General features: G+C 42.0%; 2 protein-coding genes across 2 annotated transcripts; one reads left to right on the forward strand and one right to left on the reverse strand.

Moving 5' to 3' along the window:
- Nucleotides 1-1305: 1305 nt before the first annotated feature.
- Nucleotides 1306-2807, reverse strand: LOC118504892 (phenoloxidase-activating factor 2-like). Its single transcript, XM_036039951.1, has 4 exons — nucleotides 2647-2807; nucleotides 2397-2573; nucleotides 2021-2323; nucleotides 1306-1953 (listed from the first exon to the last, which is right to left on the reverse strand). The coding sequence occupies exons 1-4, from the start codon at nucleotides 2725-2727 to the stop codon at nucleotides 1414-1416; spliced, it is 1101 nt and encodes a 366-aa protein (XP_035895844.1). The 5' UTR covers nucleotides 2728-2807; the 3' UTR covers nucleotides 1306-1413.
- Nucleotides 2808-20386: 17579 nt separating this feature from the next.
- On the forward strand, nucleotides 20387-23842 carry LOC118504894 (pickpocket protein 28-like). Its single transcript, XM_036039954.1, has 5 exons — nucleotides 20387-20527; nucleotides 20604-20879; nucleotides 20971-21397; nucleotides 21470-22002; nucleotides 23529-23842. Exons 1-5 carry the CDS (start codon nucleotides 20406-20408, stop codon nucleotides 23758-23760), a joined length of 1590 nt encoding a protein of 529 aa, XP_035895847.1. The 5' UTR covers nucleotides 20387-20405; the 3' UTR covers nucleotides 23761-23842.
- Nucleotides 23843-23892: the final 50 nt, after the last annotated feature.

Below are 23892 nucleotides of genomic sequence, written 5' to 3' on the forward strand. Positions count from 1 at the left end.
ATTTTTGCTAACTTATGTTAAACTTCGGCTTGTATATATCATAATCTCATGTTGTCCAAGTCAGACAGTTAGGACATCCAAACGTAATCAAAAGCTCAGTGAGTTCATAATTGAATATACAAAATTGATAATTAATCCTGGTGCAACCATAAAACTTTAGCCATCTGCTTAGAGAAATGCGTCACCATCACTTTTAAGTCATTCGAGTTTCCTTTAGTCCCGGCTTTGCTGAGACGTTTATTTTCTACGGCCATTTTCACGCGCTTCTTCATAGAGCTTCTCGAGGACATTCTCATGGTCTTGAACAACAAGCCTCAGGACGAATAGTTTTACACGATATCTGCCGCTTGATTGGGGCTCCTAATTTCCTGCGGCGGTTCTTTGATTTGGTAATTAATCTACTATATTCTACTTCTTCTTCTTTTTTGATAGTTTAACCTCATGAGATCTGAGCCTGCCGTTCATAGCTTTCTTGATGAAGTTAAACCCACACCTGAATAGTCAACCCAACGTACGGAGAGACGGTCTGGACTCTTGAAAAACATCCTGTGCATTATTAGACTCAAACTTATCTTCTGATCCTCTAATTCCCGGGGCATACGTTTTGTTGTTCTAAAAGTTGATATAGTACATCTATAGCTTGTCTACATCCTAATGGTAGCTTCTTCTTCTTCTTCTTCTTCTTTGGCACTAAAACCTCGAGAGGTCTCGGGCTGCCATTTCTGGTTTTCTGTGACTTGGTTTTCACACATAGCAAATAAGTAGTAGCTTCTACTCCTATTATAACTTTTCTTTGAATTACTGGCATTCTTAGTCTGATTTTTCCAATAATAAACTGTGTCCAGATGAGCCATAATGCATACAACTTCAACTTAACTTAACTTAACACAACTTAAATACTATCGTTGCCCAGTCCATTCGACGAATCTTGGTTCAGAGTCATAATGACACTAAGATAAACTGGTTATTACCAGTTATTATTTATTAACTATGGGTGTCCAACATTATCTCCCTAGAAAGATAAAGTCTAGTGCTTCTTTAGCTTTATTCTTTTTCGATGGAGAGTAGTATTGGTTCTGACCGCTGATTCTACATCAGTCTAGTTCCGTACACGATCGATTTCCTAATCCCAAATCGTGTTCTGCTGATTGCCTACTGTCAGGCGCAAAACCCTCGAGTGGCAGATCTAACGACAAGTCTTTAGTTTTTTCTGACTAATCTAAGTAATGATGTGTGGAAAGGTAAATTACGGATGTTTCTACATTTCCTCAGATGCTATAAAATTAACGCATGCTAAAATTCATCTTATCTTAAATTTTATAGCATATTTGAAGTATCCTTCCACATTTATTTCGTCTACAATTTTATTACCATCGAGCACTTCGAACATGACAAAGACAAATAGCTAAATAACTATTCCTCAGCATGTAACTCCTCGTACCCCTCTATCGTATTGTTTATCCAACAGACAAATTTCGACACGTCCACATACACGCCCGGTGCATCCGTTCGGCCACATTCAAGGCCCCAGGAAGTTATGCCCACCAACGCGTAAGATCCATCCTCCCTTGGACAAGCCATCGGTGTACCTCCATCTTTATCGCACGTATCCTGCCCGGCCACCGCACCCGCACACAAAGAACTACGATGAAGATCGAAATATTGGTCTCCATCCGCCAACCGGTACAGCATCTGACAAAGGCCACGCGGCACAACGTTCAACTCTACGCGCTTCATAATGGGTGGCAACTGTTTGGTCCTTGAGTCTGTACCCCACCCGGTAGCGATACACCGCTCAGCATCTAGTGCATCCTGCGCTGTTGGCAGACATATTGGACGGATGTGGTCCGTGTAGATTACGCTCTGTTTCAGCACAGCCAGTGCTATGTCGTTGGTGGGTGTGCATGTGTTACCGAACGATGGGTGAAGAATGTGTTCCTCTATTCCAATATCCTTTATAGAGAGGAAAATAAGACATATGAAGAATGGACCCATGTCTACTCTTGAAGATCTTACGTACCTGCGATGGATAGATTTCTGCATCGGACTGAATGTTCCACTCACCAAACCGAGCTACGTATCGATGAGGTTTCTCCAGCGTATGAGCTGCGGTCACCACAAACTTTGGATGTATAAGAGTTCCTCCACCAACGTACGTCAGCTCGATGTTGTTGGAGGAGAAAGACATCTTGAAAATGGCTACAGTCCACGGGAACTCGGCGTACTTCGCGTACGTAAGGTTCGATTCCACATCGTACACCAAACCTTCCGGGTTGGACATGCCGCACTTGTAATCGCCCTGTGTTACTTCATACATTGAGGTCTAGAATGTTGATCAAAGTCTCACGGTTAGTTTTATGGATGATCTTCAACGAAGAATTGTTGAAGTTGCTTACCGGAATGTTTTCAAACGAACTGGACGGCCCTTTGCAGCATATCTTCATGAAATCTCCACATTCGTTCGGCCCATCAACTTGCAGCGTCAAACGATTGTTTCGTTCCATGGTAGGCACATCTTCGATTGTTCCCGACGGGCATAAATGCTTCGGCAAACAGTAACCCCCATCGCACGCCTAAAAAGAGCAATTTAGAAAAATTAGCTACATGAACTGTATCTTTCTGGCAACTTTATTAATATAGCTATACTTCTGGTAGTTGCTTTATGACGTTAGCTTCCGTGTTGTATAGGGCTACGACCAGCAAAGTGATAACAGTTAGAAAATACATCCTAGCACACAGTACTGGATGCGATGCCGGTTGAAGTAAAACTAAACTGCACTTGCTCAAAATCGCTTATCAAATCACATCGCTCGATGCTGGTTGTAGATGATAACACTAGTGGTGAGATGCACTCGTGCGATTAAAAATGTTTATTTACATTGTGAATCATAACTGCATCCATCACGACTGAATACAAGAAAGTACATGCAACATTGATGACTTTATTTACGTTCTAGTGCGATCAATGCGGCTGTGAGACCTATGCATAGGAAATATGAACCGGAGCCATGAGTTTAAACCAGTGCTGTCCAAAAAATTTTCTGAACAGAAGATCAACTTTCGGAGGAGGACAAAACTTCAATTAAAGGGTTGACAAGCTTTGTCTATCTCCTTTCCTAGATATTTTCTAGATTCTTGGAGATTTTCATCCATCTAGTACTGAGCATCGTGTCCAGCTTAGCAGGCGTTACAGACCGCATTGGGGGTCTTGGCCTGCTCCAACAGTCCTCGACATAGCTTACGGTTTAGCACCGTCGTCTGCCAATCCATTATTTCGTCCTTTTTGGCCGACGCATCAACACCTTCGCTTTGTCTCAGCTTGCCTCCTTGTTCCAATTGTCCCTGGGCCATATTGTGCTGGTTCGTCTGGTGTCGTTTTCATAACATGACCAGCCCCGTACTTAATTTGCTGTTCAATATTAAGCTCTCCATACAGCTCGCAGAGCTTCTCGTTGTCCTTTCCCGGATAGGGAGACCAAAAATCCATCTGAAAATCTTCTTCAAGAAAGCGCCTAAGAGGGGTTGGTTAATGCCATAGTCAGATGGCAGCCGTGGGAGGTCCTGTGAGTTTTCCATCCACCTTTATCTGATACATGGTGTTGGCCATTATCATTCTGACAAGCCTGGTAAGCTTGACCCAGATTCCAAAAGCCAAGGATTTCAAATCTGACTAAGATGTCCTATGAGACTTCAAAGTAAATGAAGAGATAGTAGGAGTGAAGTTGTTGCTTTGTTATCTTCTCCAAGATTTGCAGCATCGTGAAGATCTGGTCGGTGGTTGATCTTCCGTTTCGAAAACTTCTTTGATAGTATCCAACTATCTCTTCAACCAATGTGGCTAGATTTAGCAATAATAGGGGCTATTCAACACCGTAATACCCCGATCTATCTTATTGTAGCCGATCTATCTTATTGTATATGAGAAAGGTAATGCCAAGATTCCAATCACAACGCGATCAACCTATTCACGATCCCATACCTCAACAATAATTTGATAAAATTCCCGTTCGAATATTTCACTCAATTTTTTGATCAGTTTGGCTACTATTTCGTCGGTGTCCGATGAGGGCGACAAGCTCGAAGAGGACGTTTAGTTGCTTTGGATCGCCAAAACTGACCAGTGAGAACAAAGGTCCCTAGTGAGGGCAGAGCTATTTTGTGAGGTCTAAGGTGCAGTGAGGGCAGGGTTACCTTGTGATGGCAGAGGTCCTAGGACCTAGTGATTCTACCCTTGTACTACTTTGTGACGGCACACATCCGACCTCATGGACCTCTGGCCTTAGTAATTTTATAATCATAACAACAACGAGGTATCGTTAATCAAAGAAATATTTCTCTATTAGGCCCTGCTCCGAACATCAGCATTTAAAATACTTCACTCTCTATTTTATAAGCCTTCTTATAGAATGAACCAAATATTCCAATAGAATTTCTTTGGTCCATAAAATTGTCCTCTACCAGAGGAAAAGACACACGTTCAAACATCATCTATTCTTCGACCATTTGCCATTTTGTTTTTCGCCCCCATTGTCACCCTCAACGTATGCTAACGAGCATAATTTATCTTGTGCTGTACCAAGCTCAAGCCCCCCTCCGAATTAGACTGAATTAAAATGACATAAATCGTGCCACTGCTAAATGATGCTGAACATAAGCGTGGTCACAGTGGTCTCTCGCCAGGCAGCCAAGATCGAGGAAGAAAGCAAGCAGCAGCAGAAAGCTAAATCTTCCACGTGCCAATCGTTTCGGTTGGGCTTATTTATGCTTCCTTTTTGGTATTCTGCGGCAGAAGCCGTTCGTTTCTAGCAAAAGTTTGTCTTCCTGAAGAGACTTATTTTGAGAGGTAGTTTTTATTTTATTTTTAACAACTGTCTCCGTCGCTTGTTGATGATTTTCACCACCTCGAATCACCGAATTGAATTACACACCAATTTGAAACTTTCGATCGGCCGCAATTGCATTCCTTTTCGGTGGTGTTTAATGATTCATTAAACAATTACCCAAAAACAAGCCTTCTTGCTTGCTTGTTTCGGCACCAAACATATTGACGATGGTCTGCGCTTGTGTCGTGCTCACTAATTCGCTTGCAAGGGAACACGGACACCCCCAAACACCTCAGCAACGGAACAACGTTCAATTTTGTTAATTGATTTATCATTCCTCATCTCCGCCACGATTCCTAAACGCAACGCCAGAACTCATCGCTCACATAGGCCGGGAAGTTGTCGCGTTGCTTGCCCGGAAAAAGCACACCGAAACACCGTCGGATGCGGTCGAAACGCGGCCTCAAAACTTGTAATTAAATTAAGAATACCAGAATACCATGCTCATCACCTCTCGATCAGCGGAATTGACTACCACGAGAGCGAACGGCAAAAACAGTCGTGGCGTTAAAAGCAAACCCGAATAAATTCCAATTAAGCAGCATCCTGGTACCGTGCCATGGAAAGAGTAGTCAATTTATCGATGGTGTCGATAAGCGTATCGACGAAGCGTCGCTAACTCTGCAATGGGCCGGAGATCTTTCGGGGACTTGCCGCCTACACCAAGGCTCGTATGGAAATTAAATTGTTGTTTCGGGAAAACTCGCCGGGAAACGCCACCGTGTTGGGAATATGTACGTGTTTGTACAACATTACGCAGCAAAATGGCTACAAAGTGGGTGGCGAAGTAGCGTGGCTAGGCTATTGCGGGGGAGTCTACATTATCCTTGACGCTATCGGTACCACTGGATTAAACAGGACCAGCTCATCATTTTCGTTCCCTCCCCAGATGCAAATTTATGATAAATGATCAATTTTCACACACCTTGGTGCGTTCGCTCCATTACAGCGCGAACGGTTGTATTTTGGAATGTGCGACATGATGGAGTGTTTAGAATTTTAAGCAGACGGTCTTGTTTACCGCACAGTAACCAATATACAAACATCTTCCAATGATTAGCTGATAATATTTTCTTGTAAGAATTTTGATCGGTTCTATTCAATAGATTGAATTTTTACTTACTTACTTATCAGACGCTACAACCGCTTTGCGATCTTGGCCTGCTGCAACAATCCTCGATAGCGGTCACTGTTTAGTGCCGTAGTCTGCCAATCCGTTATCCCGGCCGTTCTGGCGGACAAAGAAGCTCTTCTCAAGTTCTTGATCAGTCCACCATATTGGAAGCAAATGGCTGCTTAACACACTCCCTCATGAAGCTCAAAAGCCAAGCCAAGATCCTTCAGAAGTGTTTTACATTCAGATCCATTTTTTACCTATTTTAGGCGTAACAAGTTTTTTTTAGCCCTGGTGTGCCGTAACTGACTTCTAAACAACGGAGGTATCTCACTGATATGTATCTAATGTAAGGACATTCTGTATCTGTATATAAATTTACCGGGACCTCCTCTGGTATACAGTGGTGGAGCAAGTCCCTTGGAAGTCCTTAATCAGAATGAAAGTTGAAGGCTCCTAACACGGCTAATCTGCTAACTGGACCAGTGTCAGTAATCACTTGGAGACATTTTTATGTGGCCCTTATGGAGTCCCGCTTTATGATGATGATCCCAGGACCCTACAGCCAGCTTACGGTGGCACTAAAAATTCGGCGCTCCAAGCATCTGCTTCGTTGCCTTGGATTTCGAGAAGTTGCTCTAATATCCTGAACACCTAGTTATTGAGCAACTCTCAAAGATTTTAGTCTTAAGCTTTGTAATAGCAAGCTTATTCCACCTCTCGCTTCTTACACACCAGTATCAGATGAAGCTAAAGATGCTGAAAGTCTAGACGAAAGCTGCACCTGATTGTGTAGACAAAGTACGTACTCCTGCTTGAAAAGTACCTGACTTTCAGTAGGACTTGCAGAATGGCGTCTAATAGATATTTAGATAAAAGAACGATGGAATCAACCACTTGAAGATTATGGTTATCAGCAAGTCGAGCCCGAAAAATTGTTAGTTGAGTTCAGATTTGATGATGCATTATAGGTTGTATATCCTGAGTTTTCAAATTCAAACGCCGAACAGACTTGGAGAATGAGTCCTTGCTTCATTCTTTAGCATTCCTTACAAGTCTGAAGATTATTCTTGGCATATTTTCTACAAATTTATTGCAATAGCTAAAGTAGAGTCCTTTCTAGAGTAGCCATCTTTCTTCACGAGTAATGTGAGACCTTCTCATATTTAAGGGGATAATCTTATTCTTCATAGTTGGCAAACTATTTTTTTAAACATGAAACTTTCATTGAATGAATCCAAAAACTCAATCCAAACAAATGAACTTATTTTGATTTAAATGAATCAATTCTAAAATTCCTACAAACCCCCGTAGAGTTCATTTATTCATGCAACCTTTGTCCATGTCTGTGCGTTGTAAAAATTTAATTAAAATCGCTCCTGCTCCTCCAAGTACGCACCAACCGACCATCGATCGGACAGCTTGATTAATAATAAAACTTTGCATTGAAAATGGCAAACTTTTTTCACGCTTCGAAATGTCCCATCGTCATTGGGACACACAGATATTCGACTTCGATCCGTTGACTAAACATTCGATGCCCGAAAGGACTGCGCTCACGGAACACCACACCACAGGAAATGAATTCATCCGGCACAGCTGTTCGATTGAGCTATTCCGCCAGCAGCAGTGTGGCCGCGTGTGGATCACGTGTTTTGAGTAACTTCGAGTGAATCCGTGAATCCGGATAAACGGAAAATCAAGTAAAACATAAATTCGTCGCCGTCAGCAGGTTTTGATTTTGTCACACAGCATTCCAAACATCTCCTTGTGCACAGGATTGGATGTTTCGCCGTTTCCTTTTTTTTAACTTGCTTTGGGTAGGAAAAAGCCCATCCATGTCCCAGTCACCCTGGGACTTACCGTGCCCGGAACGCCCGACCCGTCCAAGGGCTCCGATGGGGCTGATAAATTATTCAGCACTTTCACGTTTCCGCTTCCGTTATTCATGAGTCTGTCATTTTTCTGCCACTGATTAATGAGCCTCCCTATCGGTTTTGGGCGGCTCGGCGATACAAAATGTTGCCTGCCTGCCGTGAGTGCCGGAGCTATCGTATGTGCTTTCTGTAGCCCTGCCCGTGACGTGTTTTCACATTGGAATCGTTGGAAAAAAGGCGACCCCCAAAAAAGCCTATCGCAGTTGATGTGAATTTTAGCATCATCATCCTAAAACCAGCCCCAATCTTTGGCTTATCCATGTTGTGGTGACTACTTTTCGCTTCATTTTTTTTTCTACAAGAAGTAAGAATAATATAGGCAAGCACGTTAGGAATTTGCAATAATATCCCGAAGTTTTAAAAAATACATTACTCAGACGATTCTACTGTGCCAGGACGATGTATTATGCACCCAATTCCAACAATTATCCGCTCGCTGTGCTCCATTTGACAGCGGGTCATAAAGTATGGAACAATTTCGAACGCGCATACATATATCATACAGACCAATCACAACTGTGCGCTGGCTCGCTTTTCATCCCCCTCACCAACGCTGCTCACTTCAATCATAAAACCGACGGACGAAAGGTGTTAATTCATCCGGCACTCCACAGGACTCAGAGCCGAGCTCGATATGTCGATTCGGAATGTGTTTCCGATAATATTTATAAAAAAAACCGCCCCACGCTATCACTCATTATCATTAACGATTTCGGACAATTTTCATAATTGAAAACGCGCGTAGGATGGCAAGCGGAAAATTTATTGTCTTCCATGTGAGTTTTTTTCTACTATTTATATTATTATTCTGCTTCCGGTCCCGCATGGGAAATGATTAAAGTTGAGTGAAAATAACCTAATATACAATATATGAAAAGTAAGACATGATGAATGTTTTAAGCAAAACGCTGTTTAAAATACAATTTTAGGCACCAATATACCTCTACAACTGTTTGAGATTGCAGTACACAAAGCAATTTTTTATTTTATGTTAATGGACATTTAAAAAAGGTGTATTGGTATAATCACAATTTTAATTTCACTTAAATTATTCAATTTTACCACCTTTACTTTGATTACTTTTAAGGTATGCTTTATCTCTTTCTTTGTAATAGGTCAATCTATTCACTCCGAATACTGCTCTGAAATCTATTCATTGGTGAAGGACATTTAATAAGAAAGCTTATTAAAATAATAATTTTGGTTGTTTTTTATTATTAATGGTACTCATAGCAAGGATTTCTATTAGGCTCATTTTCCATGGTATCATGTATTGTCTCTTGGTTGGATTTATTTTAAGTAAAAGAATATTAGCATATGAGTGCTAATCATCTCAAATTTTCCTGAGCATAAAGTGTTTCTCAGGTCACACAACAAGTGTCTACATCTTTAAATATCTTCTTCTTTCTTGGCACCAGTGGCGGAACGCATTGCCCGATTGGAATGGTAGTTGAGGCCCCTCTAATTGTGACTCGTTTGTTAGTAAGACCACCAGGACTTCCCCCTAGCGACGAGTCCCCGTGCGGTCGCTCCTTCCGCTGCTAAGTTGATCCGCGACTACTTGACACTTCAACCTCTAGAGGTCTCTGCCTGCCATTTCTTGCTTCCTGTGACTTGATTTCACTAAGTTAGGCTAAATAAGACAGTGCTGGGTGGTCTGGTTGGGATTTGAACCTCTATCTCCCCGGCCTCGCTACCGCCTCGACTACCAGACCGCCACAAATTTACTAGACTCTGAAAATATACTAGAACACTGTTCTTGAGGACACCCGGACATGACAATGGATTGAGAGAATTTCACATAGTGGGGTTGCACCTCAAGAGAAAGGGTCTTTAGGGTCAAGGGATCAACTGGGTGTCTTATCATAGAACTTTGTAGAAAATAGACATTATTGGGGCATGACAGATGCTGAGTGCTTTTTATCTTCAGCATTATCTGAGGATTATACATGTGAAAAAAGCTAAAGGATTAGTTTTGATAAGTAGTATTATTGGCAAGCGGTGACAAATTAAATTTTGCATTTGAAGGCCCAAACATCCTCAACAAGAATCAATTTATGATGTAATCGTGTAATCGTCCTTGTGAGATAATTCACTTTGAAAGGGGGTGGTTGCAAGGAATTCAGCGACGTCATATGGTTTATTAAGAGTTCTGTTTATTAAGAATTCACTCGTAAAAGGTTCATGAGTGAGTCATGATTACGTCAAGTGCAAAGCTCATGCATTAAAAGCCGAGTAGCATTATTTTTATTTATTTATTTATAAAGTATTACGGACTGAATCCGTATTGTCAATCGAGTAGCATTATCCTAGTTATTTTTTTTATCTAAAACATTTTTTTTTGTCGTGGTATAATACTTTCAAAATATAAATTTAACCGGTAACATCTAGTTGAAGTCTAGCTGCCTTGTCAATTATGATATCGCCAAAGAACTTTTAACTATAACTATCCACCTGACCGTTAAAGTCCGTAAAGGTATTCAAATCGTTAAAGCAAGAATAGGTATCCTATTCCACAACAACACTCAACACGGTCAAACCGCAAGGATTAGCGAATTCTTGACCTGATAAGTAAATAATTCGCTCATCATGCGATAGTATATCTTAAAAGATAACTTTTTTCTCTATGTAAATGACTGGCACTCGCCAAGCTCACCAATCTGCTCTCCGCCAAGTAAATGGTTTGTTTATGCTAATTAATTAATATTGATTTGTCCGCACTAACGTTCCATCTTGCTGGTGTACCGTTTGGTGCTCTGGTGTTCTGTAGTTAACCTCGATTGGCTTCCGTATAATTTGCGCACACCGAACGAAACACTATTACTGAACCGGTCGAAAGAACCGACCAGAGAGAAGCTTTTTATGTGATTTGCAAAGCACACACCGAAAAGAATAAAATCGAGAGCATAAATTTTATTCCTGCTGTTAATTAATAGGACTCATTACTTACCCCACACCCGAACGCACCCCTTTTGAGATTATGCTAATGATTTGGAGTTCCATTTTTTTCTCCTTGTTTCGCACTTAGATTTATTTGTCGACCAGGAGAACTGTACGTTTTGTTAGCTTCTCCCCCCGGTCGGGCTGGGTAGATTCCCGGTGAGACGAATAAAGACATTTATCTTTTAGGCGATCCGTAATCGTAATTTTCACGTATAAAACAACCGTAAAACTTGCCTTGTTTTTTTTTTGGGAATGCGTTTCAGTCGGTGAGATTTAGTTGCGATGTGATAGAGAACGATCATTTTTTCTCTATCTTTCTCCTATTTCGTACCAGTCTGTCTAGCCGGGTCCAATCCGGGACTAGTTGCTCGACGAGTTTTGTTTGATTTCGTAACTAGTTCGTAACCTTACACTCTGGGCAAATATTAGCATCTTCATAACCCTTCATGGTCTGAACGATGTCTGAACGTCCCAGGTGGTCGTCAATATTTGAACAGTCGACACACACGTTTCGTTTGCTTTTCATTCTTTCGACCAGCCGAAGATTGTTTGTCTTGCTAACCGGGCCAATCTCAACTGGCCTGGAGAGTAGTTTTTCTTCTTCGTTGAACTATGGTTCGATTGTTCGTGACTTGTTACAGTGCTCACAGGCTTAGCAGGAACAGGAAATCCTTCCGACAATTTTTAAATCAATTTAAAGCTCTCTCTCTCTCAGAACATCATCGTCAGCCCTCATTAATTTCGAATAACATTCTACCTACCTGCTTTATCGCACAAAAAGTATTAGAAAAAGCTTCTACATCTCACACTTTCCGCAACTGAGATTACCAACAGACAAGCTCAACATTTTCAACATGTTCCCGTAGTGCTAATGCTGATGAATGGAGACCGACCGGCCCCGTATGACAAACATGAGACAAGAGATTAGCTTTTCTAAATACGCGCTTAAGCCGGGTCCGTTTCAACAGATTAGCACCGTAATGAATTTGTGCCTAACCTTTTTCATTCGCCCGAGTTTAACGATGAAAGTTTTGGCGCGTATTTGACAATTATGCTGCTACCGGTAGTGTTGACATGGGGCAGAGATAACACTTTTGCGTGTTGGGTTCGTTCGGGTTAGGGTAATCCGTTAGAATTTATCGGGATTTGCGAAAGTATAGTTTACGAATATAGCAGATTCATAGTAAGTGGTTTAATATTTTATTTTAAATTCTCTAGATATTAGAAAAGATTCAAGGGAATTGTCATTCATTTCATATTTATCTATTCATACGTTGGATTCACCATTTTGTAACCATGAAAGTATCAATCGGTATGGTATATCTACGGTCTTCATGCTTAATATAGTCTAGTTAGCCAACCGATTAATGTTCGACTTATCCATAGTCCACTTCATGTTACCCAGAGTAAAGTAATGCCTCACACATTATTGAGGGCATAACTCATACAACCATTATCCGGATAACGATATCATTTTTGCTAAATGGTTTAACCAGTATGAAGACCGGTTAGAGAGTGGCGAAAAGAGCTTGGACAATACCGCGAAAGCGCACGGTATATTGACTACTTTTGATCTAAACTTCCAAAAGACGTCAGCTTTTAGAATACTCTTAATATGCTTAGATAAATTTAAGCTCCAAAGACATCCACTACCAACTACCTCTGTCTCTCGAATCTCTGTCTTCAGTTGATCAAGCCAGAAGCAGAAGATATCATTACTACTCATGGTAGGTCAATCGAACGTGTGCAGGTTTTTCAACTAAACTAATGAGGAAGATGAGCAGTCTAATTTCTTCTTCTTCCGTGGCACTACAACCTAGAAAGCTTTCGGCCTACCATTTCTGGCTTTCTGTGACTTTATTTTACCCTTAGTAAAGTAGTCAGAGCCTTACGCACTAAGAGGCAGTCTGGATTGGATTTGAACCCCGGTCCTGCCATGTAAAGACCGGCGCCGGACCGCTTCGGAGCAGTACAATTGTTTGTTTTTAAACATGGATTGAAAGGCAAAGTGTAGTACAAGGCCATGGCCGTGATAATTGATATGCAGACGACTTTGCTAGATCGTAAGCTATACCAAAGACTTCTACATTAGTCAGTACTTTGGAAAGGTTATTGCTAATCAGACATTCGAATCTGACTTCTCTTTCGAATCGAAAAAAGACACTAGAAGAATCCATTGCTAGCAATTTGGTCAGATGCTATCAAATTATTCAAAAATAAATGATAGTAATGTTTAGCGATCTGATTAGCTCACCTGAGTAATTTGAGACTTCAATTGATAAGCGTATGAAAACATCACATGTTGATGTCCTTTACAGGAGCACATTGTAATAGACTATTCCTACTTCTACTTCCTAACTACTAGAAAAACTAGTTCAAAATTGAAAAGTTAGTATATAAAGAATTTGAGTCATTTGGCTTCATTCATCTCTTATCAGCTCGATGTAATATGATGTACCCGGTTTTCTGCATAAATCTTTGGATTTTGGAATATAGTTGTTGAAATTATGTCTCCGGGAGTCAAATCGCCCGGACTAATCCAAATTTCGGTAAATCATATGGATGCTACAACAATTTGTCTACGGAATATCTTACTATTCGGTTGCTAGAAGTAACCTCAAAGCCTTAAAGATAATAATATCTTCTAAGTATATTCTTCAACTGAAACTATTAAAAACAACAAAACATTGATTTATTCAAAATAGTATAATAAATTAAAATAAAACTCTTAAAACTTCAGAAATCCTGAACTTGATAAAGAAACATTGTTGAGGCAGTTGAGTCGATAAACTTTGCAAACAAATCTATTATGTATCAATTTTGGCCGAGTTTTCAGTTGGCCGAGATTACACCAAGATATATTTGCAAAGTCTTTAAACTCGATTAATTAATTAAATTCCTTCCCACCCCCACTGTTTCACCTACCCCATCTTACCTCCCCCACCGTTTCAACACCCACTGCCAGCTAAGCAACCAACCCTGACGCTCCAGCATTTAATACCACCACCAGCAAACAACGGTGGTGAGATTTTGAAAATTTACATTCTAATAAGCTTTCGCGATATGCTCATCTGCACCGTACCAATCATTTCCGTTCCAGGGCCCCAATATCGATAGGACGCCATCATCTCTGCCCCGTTCCATCAATTAGCCACAACATTTCCATCAATCACAATCTGCTTAATTAAGCATCGCGCACCACACGACTCCGTTATGGCACCCACCACACGCGGGCCGACTTAGCATGCCGGAAAACTTCTGAAGCTCGGTGCTTCAGTATCGGTGCCAAACGTGGCCACATTTTCCATGCAAAGGCCCGAGCGTTTGCGCAATATTCGCGTGGTATTTACATCGACGCGCCTGGTAAAAGCTGCACAATTCCACAGGCCGGAAAAATGAAGTTCGTTAATCAAAAGCAAACATAATTATCGGCATGCCGTAAAACAAAACGAACCATTCGATCCTTCACAAACAGAAATCTGATAGCGGGCGGCCAGAGAAGGTTGATTTGTTGCTCGGGCGGCACGTTCCGAGGCGTAAATTAGATTTATTAATTGAATACAACAGGCAACGGGAGCTTGGAAGTAAAAGTTTTGGGCGTTTTTTTTGCTCTTCGCTTTGCAGCTGATGGGTTGGATTACATTGCGCAATTGTAACAAAATTGTAGTGATGTATTGCCGAAGGAATAATTCTAGCGCTTTTCGGCGTATTGACTTTTCTGGTCGACGTATAAGCTTACCAGAGCTATGTTCATTACGTTGATAAGTAATAGCCACTTTAAGTATAGACATGAGTGTGCTCCTAATGATGAATCATGCTCCTGATTCACTTTGATTGAATCACGATGCATCAGATCAAATGACGAACCTGAGTGAGAATTGAACTTTCATCACACTGACTTTCCTAGAATTATTTTTACCTTCTCCATATCTAGATATCTAGTTTATTTGATTATTTAATTAGTAAATAGTTGAATAGAGGACTAGACTCGACACGGATAGAGAAACTATGGCACTGAGTTAGATGCATGCTAAGCTTTATGCTATAGACGGGTATTTAGCTACTTGTCATTTACGGATCATATGCATGAAATCTGCGCTTTAATTTATGCAGGATAATTGTCGTACGAACAGGTCTAGTGATGTCCAGGGCTCATTCTTGGGGAGCAAAGTCTGATCACATGCAATTCTGGTAGGCTTGTACTAGAATATTTTGGAAAGTAGCAATGGAAATTTGCTATTCCAGCATCAAAAGACTCCCTGGTTTTCTGTCAAACAAAGAACTTTAAATATTCAAGTCATAACAGATCACCCAGAATAGTCACTATCTTTCTGATTAGCTGGTATTAGGGATTATAACAGTAATGAAAGGCTTGATCCGAATTATGGTATTGCAGTATCTTGAAGTTGTTTAGAATCCTTAGCAAAACTCCAGGGAATTTAAAGTCTGTAAAGGGCACCAAACATACGGATATCCTGCGATTATAGATGATAGTAGATTCGGATAAGCAAACACTCGGCTCAATCTGATCCTTGAGAAGATCGATAACTTTAACGGAGCTCGCTGATTCGATAAAGGATTATCTTCAAAGTAAATGAGCTCTTGATGCTATATCAAGTTTCTACAGGATCTGGTTCAAGTGTCTGAGACCGAGACAATGTCTCAAGGTTCTAAATTTATCTTCATGTATAACCAAACGGCGTAAGGAAGTCAGTAGTAGAAAGAAAGTCTCAACTGATGAGAACCAGACGATGGCTTTAATTCCAAGATTCTAACGAGAGTTACTGTTCCTAGGACGAGGTTAATATAGAGTCTTGTATGGGATCTGTTATGATCTGGTCATCGAAATTATAAATCTTTTGGCCCAACAAATGAGCAAGTAATTGTTATACCAGATAGGCGTATTAAGGACATTTTTGAGAGCAGGGGTGTATCAGGTGTATTTAGGGCGGTCCGGTATTTAGGCCGAGGCGACAGCGGCGCCGGTCTTCACACAGCAGGGCCGGGGCTCAAATCCCATCCAGACCGCCTCCCCGTTTACAGGGCTGACTATTTTACAACACTTAAAATCAAGTCACAGAATGCCAGAAATGGCAGGCCGAGACCTCTCGAGGTTGTAGTGCCAAGGAAGAAGAAGATGTATCAAGCACCTTGGAGGAGCTAGATGTTTGGGGCACTTTTCAGCGCGAGTTCTGAGGGCTGCTGACCGTTCGGTGACTCTGGGAGGACCAGCGATGAATCCTGTTCCTGGTCATACATGAGCCCCCTTCTACGAAACCCCTTGCAGCAGACTCTTTACATAAGGCCGATTACAGGAGGCCCATAACACGAGGCCCATAATACGAGGCCCATAACACGAGGCACACAATGTCCCTTTTATGTGGCCACTTATGTTAGGCCCCCAACTTGAGGACCCATTTACGAGACCACATATACGTGATAGACTATGAGGTCCTAAGCCACCGACTATTCCACCGACTGTTTGATCCGTCACTAGACTCAAGAGTACTTCATACGGAGAAGAGATCTCGGCAGTAAATCATTACTATCAATATTATAGAGGAAGTTTTAGGAAAAACATTGAATATGAGACACTGTGTTAGCATGAGTCTTTTGCAAGAGGTTTCGTCAAGCAAAGAAAAACTATAGATTCTTCGTTGATGCATAAAACTCATCCTGAGTAACTCTATGTCAATGTCTGAAACATAGAGTCTGAAAGATCTAGCTAAGTCTCGTCGAACTAAACACTATCCCCTTAGGCAAACTTGAAATGCCAAAATACGCTACGAAGATACCCTCCAGCCCAAAACATTTATTCACTGTACTTACCTTTTTACCACACATCAACACACTGATGCACGCACAGCCGTTTATGAACTAATTTTCCATTCAAAAAACGGCAATCATCTAACTTTGGCACGTCAACTAAAACTTCCATTTCCCAGCTTATTATGAATCCACCTACCACCTACTGATGCCATTGTACCGAACGTGCACCTTTCTAGTGGAAGAGTTCTCCTTCCTGGCAAATGTTTGAATGCTCCTGGGAGTTTCCTACTCCACACACTCAAACCTTCATACACTGCCATCGAAAAATGGTAGTTGAATCCGTATCCGGGAGCTGGCGCACCTTCCACTAGATTATCTCCGAAGGAGGGGAGAAAAGAAAGAAATTGTGTTGTTTCTGAGTGGTGGAAACTTTGGATTTTCCTCCACAGAAGGCATAACTTTACCGACAGCTAGCATCCGGAGCACGGTGGGCATATTATTAAATTACAAAATCTTTGGCGCATTCTCACGTCGTACAGTGTTTGTTGTGTGTGATGCTTTGGTTCTTTGATTGCTGCTGTGTTGTGGTGCGGTCCTCTGCTTTCGGGTTGTGTCTAAAGCAATTTGATTGCGCATAAATTGTGGAGAAGAGGCTTCATTTTGGTCTGGGCGGATGGAATAGGATTAGAGTAAACAATAAAGGGTGATTATTAAAATTTAAACTGACATTACTGAGGTCATGGCATTATTTGTAGAGGAAACTGATCTTTGGTCCTTAAGTATTACTGTAAAGCTATTTAAATTTTCTAGAGATCTCCATTATCTAAGGTCCATATACTTGCCATAAAATATTACCCCTGTAGATCCATATTTTAACTAACCCGTCTAAAACGTTCCAAAAGGAGATAAAAACCACCTAGCGTCAACAATAACCTTCTACTGGTCGTACAGTCTATGGAAGTCCCACATGAACGTTCGATAATTTTTAATTTCTGCTGATGGAGAAAATAATTGTTGCAAACGGTTGCGCACTCAATCTACCGAAGCTATAAATTTGAAGTACCTTTATCGCCCGTCGGTACCTTACCGGGATGCATCTCGCGCTGGCTACAAAGCGCACACCCAGGAAGCCTCCAGGAGCACGATCCAGGGATGCAATATTACATTCCAAAAACCCTCCCCACGTCACCCTTTCCCGTGACTTTCCCACTCAAACCTTCAAGCGGGCTATATGTGCGGAAACCTACAGAAAAAATAGCACAAGAACAGAAAGAAAGCTCTGCCAAATGGGGGAGAGCACCAAAACTACGGAACCGTGAGATTGGCAATAAATTACCTGAACACAATTAGCTCCCGCATTCACGTCAGCCGGGGCTGGGTAGAATTCATTTCACTTATATTCGCAGCTCGCGTTACTGAGGTTTTGCCCGTGGTGGGCGAGGTGTCTATCAGGGGTGGAGGTTTCGAGAGCGTAATGTTTGCCCGTGTTTTTTGTTATTGCTCCTCTTCTTTCAGTTTTACACAATTTAAGATTTAAACACTCCATTTTCGGTAATGCCTCGCGGGAGCACTAGAACAGAATTCGTGTAGACGTGCCCGGTGCAATAATAGATCACGCCCGCTAAGTCGACGGTGCAATCTGTAACGTGGCTGTCAGGTAATGTGTGCTTCCAAAGTTGCAATCAAGCGCAATGAGATAGTTACACAACCAAGGAAATGCGTTGGAAGAGAAAACTTTTACGGAAAATAGCGCTAGGTTTTCCATTGTTATTCAAATACTCCCAGCAGAAGGTATTGTTATTATTGCATGAATTCCAGGACGAATGCTAACTTTGATATGCTGATAGAATGTGTAAAATGAATGTCATGTCGGATTTATTCATTAAGCGCGATTCAGGGTTGCCTGAGGGTTCAATGGCAAGTCTTGGTAATCAGCATCCTTGGTAGGATGAGTTGTAGCAGCCGCATAATATGGCTACTGTTGGTAGGCAGGAAGATTTTACTGCAGGAAGATTTTACAGTAATTCTCAATGGTCAACGATCCTTTACAAGCGTACCTGGACCTCATCGTTACGAAACTATATTCTTAATGTAAGGAACCTATAGAATTGCAGTCACTGGACACCTTGATGACGATAGCTTAAGGATACAGGAAGCTACTATGAAATACGAATGTTTCCTCCGACCGCTAGCCTTCTGGGACGTCCTCTACTCGCCCTGGACCCCTACCTATCTGGTAAGTATCCCAAACATCAACTACTGGCAGGTGTGAGCGACTCTGTGATGCGGTGTGGTCTCAGTACAGGATGTTGAACAATCAGATTTTTTGTAAAGAATGTCTACTGTACTGGTGATTGTAGCATCATTATCAGAAATTCCCTCTTTTTATGTGGGCTTCGGAGGTCCGTATAAACATCTCTATTATTAAGGTACAATTGCAACCCAGGAAGCGAGAAACACTGCTAAGGAGCAGGCAGTTGAACCGAGTTGAGGACAGCGAGGTTGAGGATACCTTCAGGTGGGTAAGTTCTCCTCATATAATATATTTATAAACAATATAAACTTCCCAGTCTCAAGCTACTTTCATCGTCAGTAAGCTGCTTGGTTCTATGGATACCTACGCTTATTTTCGCTAGTCTAATTGCTATGCTGGACCTTTTTGTCTTCTCTATGTCCTTGTCATCTTTCCGTTGACATCTTTCATCGCTCAACTCAAATCAAACCATTCTTTTTGCTCTTCCTTGTTTGATAAATCACTTCTCTATCATAAACCTTCTGTCATTGTAACTCCCTTTCGCTTGTGTACCTGGTTGGTAATTATCCTTTCTTCTTAGCTTAATATGTTTGTGGTACTGGCTGACAGTGAAGAGCAACCAAAACAGCGGGGACTGATCCTGGGATATCCTTTTGGGTGTGGAGGTTTGAATGTAATATCAGCTTGGACGTCGTATGCAGATCGCTGGCTGTCTTGACATTCTGAATGGTTTGTTCCAAAAAATCACTGATCACTATTTAAGTATCTATTTCCTTATAGCTTTTCTGTCATCTTCTAAAGGATTATTTATGAGGTATTCGTCAAATTGTTCAACCCAAAAATGAGTTGTTCCAACTCCTATTTACAGTGTCGGGCAATAGAACAGGATCTCTTTTTTAAATAGTAAAATTAATATGATGCCAATTTCCAACGGATTGATATAGTTTTTTTTAATAATAATATTGTAAATTCTGCAGAAACTTTCCCATGATTGGACCAATCAAGAAATCGTGTATGAGTATCATCGGATATCAAAGTGGTCTTATTCTTCCATGGCTGCATCAACATGGAACCTGTCCTTTGAATTGCGGCATTGCATACTTTTAGGCGCATAAATTCAAAAAGTATTCCACAGCTTTGCACCGAGAAAGCGCTCATAATCCTTATGATGAACCTATTAACTAATACCTTCGTACAACTAGTATAATTCTACTGTGTACAATAAAGAACCTTCCTCCCATTTTACATCCTCACAGTTTATGAGTATGACAGTACAAAAAATCAATAACTTATTCCCACCTTTTCTCGCCGGATTTAAAACAAAAACCCCGTCGCAAAACAGCTGATATGCCGCACCTAAAACCTGGTAGAAAACACCTCGCCCAAGTCACGAACATTAACCTTTTGCTGAGGATGTTAAAACTAACTCACCACGCTTTACCCACGGTCAGTCTAATGCGAAAGTTGTCTGTGAACTGTGGCACGGTGTTCGACACGGCCACAGAATGACAATTCGCACCAAGCTAAAGTCTATCCCAGTGGGTGCATTGTTTGAAGAGTACTGTTCCGAAAGTTCGGTTCACGGTGTGCGGTTTTTTGTCGGCAGCCAAAGAAGTGCTTGTGTCAAGTGAGTTTGATAAGTTTCGGTGTTAATAGATTTGTTGTAACTTTTTTTTTTTGTAACTGCGCTCGCCATGTCTTAGACTAACTTGGCTGACTGTATTCATCCTCTCGCTGGGCGGGTGTGGTGTGATGATACAGCAGGCGTACAATAAATGGGACCGTACGCCCGTCATCGTTACCCTGTCGGAGGTCCCAACGCCCGTGTGGGACATGACCTTCCCAGCCGTTACAATCTGTCCCGAGATAAAGGTGCTGAACACACGGTTCAACTTTACGCACGCGTTTGAAACCCTTCAAAGCGAGTGGTACCAGATGAGACGGCCCAAGAACTTCACGTTCTCAGTCAGCGACGAAAGGTTTGTATTTTAGCACCGAATAAAGTTCGCCTCGCGAGGAAAAAAAAATCTAATCATCATAATGTTTCGAACCAACAACAACAAAAATCAGTATTGGAAAGCTGAAAGCCATCATCCATCACTGCCCGGGTGTGTACAAGCACGAGAATAACTTCATATTTAACTTCAACCACGTGCCCGAACCCGAGCGGCTCGTGGACTTCCTGAAGAACGTTTCGCTCGACCGCTGGGGCGTATTTACCATGTGCAGTTCGACCAGCGATGCCCGTTGCACCAACTACATGCAGGTGACACTTACGAACGAAGGCATTTGCTACTCCTTCAACATGATCCCCCAGGAGCAAATGTTTCAACCGGACGTGCTGCACCACGAGTACCGATATTTGGACCGCTGGGATGACGGTGGAGACGGAGAGCCGCTGAGCGAACCACTTCTGAAGGTGGCCGGGTCCGGTTTGGATGCTGCCATCGGATTCAACCTAATCCATTATCCGCTCAAAATTGATACCTCTTGTGTGGTAAGTAATATCGGCCCCTTTTTCTCGAGCGTGCATCCCCACGAATTGCTTCTTTGCCAACTTCTCGTCCAGCGTGGCCGTGGTTACAAAGTGCTCATCCACGAACCGACCGTCTATCCCGACCTGTCCAAGCGCAACATACGGTTGTCCGTGTCGCAAACGCTTACCGTCGCGCTGAAGCCGAACATTATGATGACCTCACCGGAGCTAGCCAAGTACAGTGCCCAGAAGCGCCAGTGCTACTTCACGCACGAACATCCGCTACGCTTCTTTCGCCAGTACAACCAGGACAACTGTGAGCTGGAGTGTCTGACGAACTACACGCTGCAGCGGTGCGGTTGCGTACACTTCTCCATGCCACGAGCGAACGAGACGCGTGTGTGCAAGCTGCAGGAAGCACACTGTCCTTCGACCGCTCGTGGAGTGCTGTTTATACGCAAACAGCATCGCAACAGCACGGAAGATTACCTGCAGCAGTGCGACTGTTTGCCGGCCTGTTCCTCAGTACGGTTCGATCTGCAGATTACGCAAGATTCGCACACGGAAGAGCGGGAGGTGCGAACGTCGATCGAGACGGAGCAGGAACTGCAGGCCCGGCTTCAGCTGTAAGTAAATTAATTACACGTCGGGTATTGAAATATTAGCAGGTGGGTTTTGGGAATGTTGCAACCGTACGCTTGTATTCTATCCCATTAATCGTGGTAGCTGCTGAAGTGCTCTACGATGGCTGGTTTACTCTCTACGACTGTTGTTTAGAGAATTGAAAAAGAGAATCGTGAGATTCATATCCAAGATACAGGGGGATAGGGATCTGGGACTCTTGGATCTTGGGATCCAGATCTGGGATTTGGAGTTTTGGGATCCGGGATCAAGCATCTGGGATTCCGGTTATTGATCTAGAAATCTGGGATTGTCTCTCATGTTTTCTCTCATTTCTCTCTCATTGGAATCCTGGATCTTGGGATCTTGGCATACGTAATCTGGTACTCGGCATATGGAACGCTGAATACGAACCTTGAGGGAGTCTATAAATTTTCTCTCGTTTCTTTCTCGCTGATATTCTGGATCTTAGGATCTCTCTTTTTCTCTAATTTCTCTCTCATTGCAATCTACGATCTTGGGATCTAGGGATCAGGGATCCAGCATCTGGGATGCGGGATAAGGGATGCGGGAAATCTTTGGATTTTCTCTCACTGGTGTCCTGAATCTTGTGATTCGAATCAGAGATCTTGGGATCTGGAATTCTCTCTAATTTTTCTCTAATATTTCCTGGAATCTTAGGAATCCTGTAGCCTCCTACAGTGTAGGATCCGGTATTTTATTATCTCGATAACTTTCGCTGGAATCATGGATATTCGGATGTTGGGATCTTGGGTTCTTAGGACTTTAGTATCCAGTATCTTTGAATCTGGAATAATCTGGGATCCGATATACGGATCTGGAATCTGGTATTCTCTCTCAGTTTTCTATCATTCCTCTCTCCTTGAAATCCTGGATCTTGGGATCCAGGATTCGTGGATGCAGGATCCGGGATCTGGTAGTCAGGTTCTGAGAACCACTATCTGGGATGCGGGATACGGATATTGAGTTTGTCCTATTTTTCACTCATTTCTCTCTCGCAGGGTTCCTACATCTTGGGATCCGGATCCAGAATCTGGTATTCTCTCTCACTTCTCTCTCGTTGAAATCCTGGCTGTTGGGATCTTGGGATCCGGGATCTTGGAATTTGGAATCTGGAACCCGAAATCTAGGATCCGGGATTTGGGACTCTTTCTCATTTCTCTCTCGCTCGAATGCTAGATCTTGGGATCTGAGACCTTGGAAACTTGATATCTGTTCTCTTGAGATCTGGAATAATTTGGGATACGGGATCCATGAACTGGGATCCGGGATACGCATCTTAGGAATCTCTCGCATTTTTCTCTCATTTCTCTTTCGCTAGGAACTGGGAAAGTGATCCCAGAACTGGGGGCTCTGAATGCAAATAGGAATCTCTTTACTCCTTATCTTAACAATCAGGAGATTTTTTCACATTTTTTTTCTTACTCAAAATTATATCATTACAGCAACTCTCCATAAAATCCAACGGTGTCAAGTTTCATTATAAACCGTTTGTTATTTTTATTTACAGTCCAGTATACTCAGTCCTGCAGGTGTACTATCAGGACACACACTTCATACCGGCCCAACGATCCGAGCTACACGGACTGGTAGACTTCCTGGCAAACTGTGGCGGTCTGTTGGGATTGTTTATTGGCGTTAGCTTGCTGAGCATCGTCGAAGCAATTTACTACCTTGCAGTTTGTCCAATGTTCTTAAGAAAGCGAAAACCAAACACAGGAGAAACTCATGAAATTTGTTAAGAGAATTATTTGTTACGCATTTAATTTGTTTTACCTTCCACGACATGATTAGGATGTTTTAGCAAATGGAGCAAAAAAAACTATCGAAGTCATGCAAGCTTTAGCCGTAATCGAGGACCGCTTAACGCAACG

Source organism: Anopheles stephensi, chromosome 2 (assembly GCF_013141755.1).
Source record: "Anopheles stephensi strain Indian chromosome 2, UCI_ANSTEP_V1.0, whole genome shotgun sequence".
NCBI classification, from domain to species: Eukaryota; Metazoa; Arthropoda; class Insecta; order Diptera; family Culicidae; genus Anopheles; species Anopheles stephensi.

What these genes read in the sequence shown, in the direction of transcription:
- LOC118504892 (XM_036039951.1), bottom strand. Translation starts at nt 2,727, where the DNA reads ATGTATTTTCTAACTGTTATCACTTTGCTGGTCGTAGCCCTATACAAC. An exon ending in TCATAAAGCAACTACCAGAA is followed by an intron (nt 2,574 to 2,646) that starts GTATAGCTATAT and finishes TGCTCTTTTTAG; the next exon opens with GCGTGCGATGGGGGTTACTG. An exon ending in GTTCGTTTGAAAACATTCCG is followed by an intron (nt 2,324 to 2,396) that starts GTAAGCAACTTC and finishes TCAACATTCTAG; the next exon opens with ACCTCAATGTATGAAGTAAC.
- LOC118504894 (XM_036039954.1), top strand. Translation starts at nt 20,406, where the DNA reads ATGACAATTCGCACCAAGCTAAAGTCTATCCCAGTGGGTGCATTGTTT. An exon ending in CAAAGAAGTGCTTGTGTCAA is followed by an intron (nt 20,528 to 20,603) that starts GTGAGTTTGATA and finishes GCCATGTCTTAG; the next exon opens with ACTAACTTGGCTGACTGTAT. An exon ending in CTGCAGGCCCGGCTTCAGCT is followed by an intron (nt 22,003 to 23,528) that starts GTAAGTAAATTA and finishes TTTTATTTACAG; the next exon opens with TCCAGTATACTCAGTCCTGC.